The 6436-nt window shown below is 41.3% G+C and overlaps 1 protein-coding gene across 1 annotated transcript in view; it reads right to left on the reverse strand.

Moving 5' to 3' along the window:
- The window catches only part of Lamp3 (lysosomal associated membrane protein 3), a 39116-nt gene extending 33289 nt beyond the window's left edge, over nt 1-5827 (reverse strand). The window contains exon 1 of the mRNA XM_052739738.1: nt 5779-5827. Within this exon, the coding sequence (XP_052595698.1) occupies nt 5779-5827 (49 nt within the window). The remainder of the gene's footprint in view (nt 1-5778) is intronic.
- Between the last annotated feature and the right edge of the window lie 609 nt (nt 5828-6436).

Here is a 6436-nt window from a genome sequence, read left to right on the forward strand (position 1 = left end):
TAGACCAACTTCTATTATTTTCTTAATCTTTTGAGCAATCCAGTCTTTATTAACTAAGAAAAAAGTCAGGGTATAATTGCTTTGGTCCTTCGTGTTTTGGTTTAAATGCTAGCTCTTCACAGTGTCTTTCCTTTTCCCCAATCACCATGGTTCTCCATCTCAGTAATATATTCATTGTTTTGACTTCACATATCACCTCTTGTACTCACATACGGGAAAAGTATCAAAATATTTAATGATCACATTGCCAGTAGGTGTGAGTAGAATTCCATCCTTGAAGGAATGTTTACTTCTTGGTTTATTTGTTGTTATGCATCTCACTCACTAGATTAAAAGCCTAAAGTTGAGAATTATGTGCATAGTTTTCACCACAAGTGCCTGTGTATAGAAAGTGTTAGGTAGCTATGAGCTGGATGAGTGAGTAAAGGAGGATAATAGCCTTGGAGACATTCTAGACTTATTATACAACTCAAATAAGTTGATTTCTTTGAAAACCTTCAGGACAATTGAGTACATAGTGTCTGCTGCTGTCACAAGTTCTCTCCAAGGATATCCTTTAGAGAGTCTAAGACCTCTGTCTCTCTTTCATCCAGATTCTATCCTTGCCTCTTTTTAAGCACAAATAAACCCAGAAAAGTAGACAAAATTCTTAAACTGGCCCTTGGAAACACTTTGATGGGATGTGCTGGGAAACAGCTCTGTCTCTTCAAGCTTCTTTGGTTCTATTGTAGTTACTCAGAAACTTATGCTGTAGTTGCTGGCTCTGGGCTGAAACTTGAAAAAGATGTAAAGAGAAAAAGGGACATGGCTTTACCCTAGTATTTATGAAATCCTCAGGTTTGTTACAGTCAATATAGTCTATAAATATCTTTAGGTCTCCTTCTATTCAATATATTTTGAGTGGTTAATTTTTCTGTGTTAATAGGTAATGACAAAACCCTTGGTGTTTATGCTACTGAGGACCAAATTCAAGGCTTTGTATATCACAGGCAAGCACTATACTACATACCCTTAAAACTTCTTAATTACTGCACACTTACTACATGGTGGCTTCAAATCAAAGGTATTGCTTCCTCATCCTACCACAAAGACACTTGCTCAACCATGTTCATTGCTGCTCTATTTATAATAGCCAGAAATTGGAAACAACCTAGATGTCCCTCAACAGAAGAATAAAGAAAATGTGGTACATTTACACAAGGGAGTATTACTCAGCAGTTTTAAAAACATGAAATTATGAAGTTCACAGTTCAGTGGATATAACTAGAAAAAAACATCCTGAGTGAGGTATTCCAGAAACAGAAAGACAAATATGGTATGTATAAATGAATACATACCATATTTGTCTTTCTGTTAAGTCAGGGGTAACCAAGCTACAATCCATAGAACCACAGAGGATAGGTATAGAACAAGGGACTAATGTAGGCAGAGAGATTTCATTAGGGAAGGTAAATAGGATAGTTATGGATGGATGGATGGATGGATGGATGGATGGATGGATGGATGGGGGCTGGAACAAGAGGATCAAGTGGGGAAAGGGAGAGGAGAAAAGGAGAAGGGAAGAAAATTTGTGGAGAGACAGTTAAAATTAAGGGCAATTTGAGAGGTAGGATGGAAACCTAATACGGTAGAAGCTTCCTAAAACATACACATGTATGAAGGTGATCTAAATGATATCACCAATAATTCAGGAAACAGAGCCCCAAAAGGAAATTGTCACAAATGAAGTTTCCAGTACTAAGATTGGATTACACCTAATTGAGCTTTTGACCAAATGGGTCCCATGGGAAGCTCCAAACAATCCAGGCTATTGTCAAGACTAGAGCTTTCTCTCTACAAACTGATGGTAAAGCCCCAAGGCTGAAGACAAAACCTACACAACTCATTGAACATGGAGAAGCCAAACTGGTACATATACAGAGCCTTCACCCCATGGGCTAGCATCTTTGGTACAGGACACTACTCTGCACACTACACTAAAAAAGAAACATAAATACTAACCCAGCCACAAACCCTTAGATCAACAATGTTGACCTTCCTGAAATATATGCAGGTCAATGGTGGCACAAAGCTTGTGTGGGGGAGTAACGAACCAACATCTTATTTGACTAAAGACCCACTCCATTGGGAGAGCAAGGAAAAAGATATCATGATAAATGAAGACACCATGGGAATAGGGAGAAACAGAGTGCTAGGGAAGTTCCCAGGAATCCACAAGGATGATCCCACCTTAGACTACTGGCAATAGTCAAGAGGGTGCCTGAACTGGCCTACTCTGGTGATCAGATGACTGAATACCCTAACTGTCATCATAGAGCCCTCATCCAGTGACTGATGGAAGCAGATGCAGAGATCCATGGCTGGGTGCCAGGTGGAGCTCCAGGAGTCCAATCAATGAGAGGAGAGATTCTATAAGCAAGGGACATCGAGACCATGATGGGAAAAACTACTGAGACAACTAGTCAAACTAGTAGAAAGGCATGTACTGTGGAGCTGAGAAGCCTCCATGGTACTGGACTAGGCCCTCTGGATAGGCAAGACAGTTGTTTGGCTTAAACTGTTTAGAGGCCCTCCAGGCAGTGGGATCAGGACCTGTCCCTAGTGCATGAGCCAGCTTTTTGGAGCCTAGTGACTATGGTGAGACACTTTGCACAGCCTTCATGCAGGGAGGAGGGACTTGGACCTGCCTCAACTAAATGTACCAGGCTCTGCTGACTCCCCATGGGAGACTTTGCCTTGGAGGAGGTGGGAATGGGACGTGGGTTGGGGGAGAAGGCTGGAGGGGCAGGAGGAGGGAGGACAGGGGAATCTGTGGTTGGTATGTAAAATGAATAGAAAGTCTCTTAATTACAATAATAATAATAATAATAATAACAATAATAATAATAATAAAGACCCATTCCATGAACTAGAACCCATACCCAACACTGCTAGGGTGACCAAGAGCCAGATACTAGACAGCATAGGGACCTAGAATAAAATCAAATACTACTGTAGCAATAAAAATGCCTCCTAATGGCCATTCTGCTGTACTCTTAAATCTGTTCCTTGCTCATCACCATCATCAGAGAAGCTTCTTCCTACAACAGAGGGAAACAAATGGAGACCCACAGCCAGACTATGTGTAAAGAGTGAGAGACCTTGGAACTTTCAGCCCTAAATGTGATGCTTCCATCAAATCCCTTCCCTCAGGGCACTGAGAACCCTGTGAAAGAGGAGGTGGAAGGCTGGAGAGATGGCTCACAGATTAAGAGCACTGACTGCACTAACTGCTCTCCCAAAGGTCCTGTGTTCAATTTCCAGCAACCACATGGTGGCTCACAACCATCTGTAATGAGATCTGGTGCCCTTTTCTGGTGTGCAAGCATACATGCAGGCAGAAGAACACTGTGCACATAATAAATAAATAATTCTTAAAGAAAGAAAGAAAGAAAGAAAGAAAGAAAGAAAGAAAGAAAGAAAGAAAGAAAGAAAGAAAGAAAGAGGAGGTGGAAAGAATGTAAGAGCCAGAAGAGATTAAGGACAACAAGGAAACAAGGCCTTCTACATCAACACAAGCAAAGCTCGTATGAACTCAGAACAGAAGCATGCACAGGGCCTGCATGGGTCCTGTGTCAGGTCCTTTGTGGATGTATTATGGCTTTCAGTTTAGTAGTTTCATTGGAATCCTGGAGTGTTCCTCCAGTTCTTGTGTCTTCTCTTGGTCTTTTTTCCTTCTGTTGATTTACCTTGTCCAACTTTGCTGTGGTAGTCTTTGTTTTCTCTAATTATATTATATTTACATTTTTAAATGAATGAGTAAGTGAATGAATAAATGACTGAAAACCTAGCCACTGGGGTAAAGATTAATAACTGAACTGTCACTTACACCTGCTGGAAAAGGGAAAGAAAGGTTCCTTCTCTGGAGTGACACTGAGTATATGAACCGCTCCAGGACAGGCCTCGTGTTCAGGAGGAGTTGACCAACACATCGTGGACAGTGCACAGTGTTGTAGTGTGCTTGCATTTGGTTACAGTTTGGAGGGTTTGTTGTTGTTTTTATTGTTTTGCTTTTCTTTTGGGCTGTGGTTTCATTTTGTTTACTTGTTTTGGGGTACTTGTTATATTGGGTTTTTATTTGTTTGTTGAGAAAGAACTAAAATTTGTGTGGGTAGGGAGGGGGAGATGATCTGGAATAACTTGGGAGAGGGGATGAATATGATCAAAATATATTTAAGTTTTAAAACTGTTTTAAATAAGAAAAAAAGGAAGAAAGTGGTGGCACCCAATCTCAGAAAGAAAAAAATCCATCTCCCATATGTGAGTATTAGCCAATAATGTATACACATAAGCAAACAAATGTATACACATAAGCAAACAGATGTGTTCAGTGTAACACTTAGAAAAGAGAACATGAAATGGTAATTAAAAAGACAAAATGTGCCGGGCGGTGGTGGCGCACGCCTTTAATCCCAGCACTCGGGAGGCAGAGCCAGGCGGATCTCTGTGAGTTCGAGGCCAGCCTGGGCTACCAAGTGAGTTCCAGGAAAAGGCGCAAAGCTACACAGAGAAACCCTGTCTCGAAAAACCAAAAAAAAAAAAAAAAAAAAAAAAAAAAAAAAAAAAAAAAAGACAAAATGTTTACTAATGTGTTCACAAAACAATAAGAGGGAAAGGTGATGCCTCCAAAGCCCAGCCTCTTCCTCAGCAATGAAACCTTGACTGTAAGCTGAGCCTGTGTTTGGGGAATAAATCATCCTGCTTTCACTTCCAACTGGATGAGAGTATGTGCATAGGCAGCAGTTTTTACTTTTTATGTTAGCTTAAAATGATAAGTTGTGGTTTTTTCCCACAGTGCTAGTGAGTGGATCTGATGCCAAGCCAACACTACCATTTCACTATATCCCCAAATCATTTCTTTTCTGTACTTCTGAGAACATAAAATTATAATCCTGAAAGAACAGCACAAACAAAAACTACTTGGATTAAGGCAGCTGCATGACCCTTCACACAACTTCCATAAGATTCATATAACAACGAAGGCCTCCGTGTCCTCCACTAGAACATTCAGCAGTGCAGGGTAGACTGAGTCAGTGGTCTCATGAGCTAAACTCAGTGGTTCTAGAAGGAATTGGAAATTAACCGGTACACTTGCTAGCAGAATAGAACAACAACCCAATAGAATTCAGTATCTTGTGTATAAAACACTCAAGTAAGAGTAGGTACTTAAGACAGCCGGTGATTATTCTAAGCAACCTTTCTGAGTTGATTGTGGAACAGCAGTATTTTAATAACCTTTTTGATGCCTCAATTTACATCTTTGTGAGACGATTTAACTGGTCAGATGACAGCTGATGTAGCTTTGAACGTCACTGTTTACATAAAATAAACCACTCACATTTAAGAAAAACAGAGAATGCAGTATGTGACTAGATAAAAACTCCAATTCCTAAGCCATGGCTCAGTTCTCCTAGATTAAGGTGATTTTTACAAACTCACATCGATATATAATATTCAGACTAACATGGTTGCCAGAGGCAATGTCTTCTGGGGTTGATACCCATTCTAACTTCCAGAAATTCAACTCAAGTCATAAAGGTCCTTGGGAAAAATAGAAGGTGGTCCCCATCTGTGTAAGCTAACAGGTTTTAAATGTCTTCACACTAAATACCTGGAGTAACAGAAGTCACATCTGTAGCCCTTCCTGCCTCACCTTAGGTCCAGGGCACAAGTGAGCATTTAGATTTAAAAGAACTAGATAAAGCTTGGGCACCACAGAAAATGGGCTCTGCCACTTACCAGCTAGGGACAGGAAGAGCAAGGCCACTGCAGAGAGCTGCCCGGACATGTCAAGCGAGGTTGATCTACTTCTGCTGTGTGCTTGGCTGGGCACAGGTGGGCCTTCCGAACGGCGGGAAAGGAGTCAGTTTCAGAGCAGGTTCATAGAACATCAGGAACACCAAACGCCTTGCCCTTCATCCACTTATGACAGAGAAGCTGATCTCACTCACATGAAGACAAGAAGCTAATAGAGCTAAGGATTTGCTGCACCTTGAAAGAAACCACAGGCAGCTCACAGTGGGAAAGTAAACACTTGCCTCTTCCTGGAGTGTTTGTGGGAGGTGAAGGTGTGGGTGGGGACTGGATATGGTGAAGAGCAACAGAAATCATTTCTCCAAAAAGGGTGGCAGATCCGTGGCAGTTCCTTCCCTTATAACTTGGGTCTCCTCTTTATGTAATAGCTTGAGGTCATTTCTGTTAGTCCTTGTCAGCCAGTCCTTCAGTCAAGTGGTTGAGCAGTAGTTCTAGAACAGCTGTCTCTGAGTATGAGGCATGCCGGTGTGATGTTCATAGCTACCTCAGTTGCAATCTTGTGGGAACTAGGGAGATGGGGAGTTGAGTCTGGGTCTGGCCATTCACCAGATGAGTTACACTGGTGACTTTTTGTTGTGAGTAT

The sequence above is a fragment of the Peromyscus californicus genome, unplaced genomic scaffold (assembly GCF_007827085.1).
Source record: "Peromyscus californicus insignis strain IS unplaced genomic scaffold, ASM782708v3 Scaffold_16__1_contigs__length_79575227, whole genome shotgun sequence".
Taxonomy (NCBI): domain Eukaryota; kingdom Metazoa; phylum Chordata; class Mammalia; order Rodentia; family Cricetidae; genus Peromyscus; species Peromyscus californicus.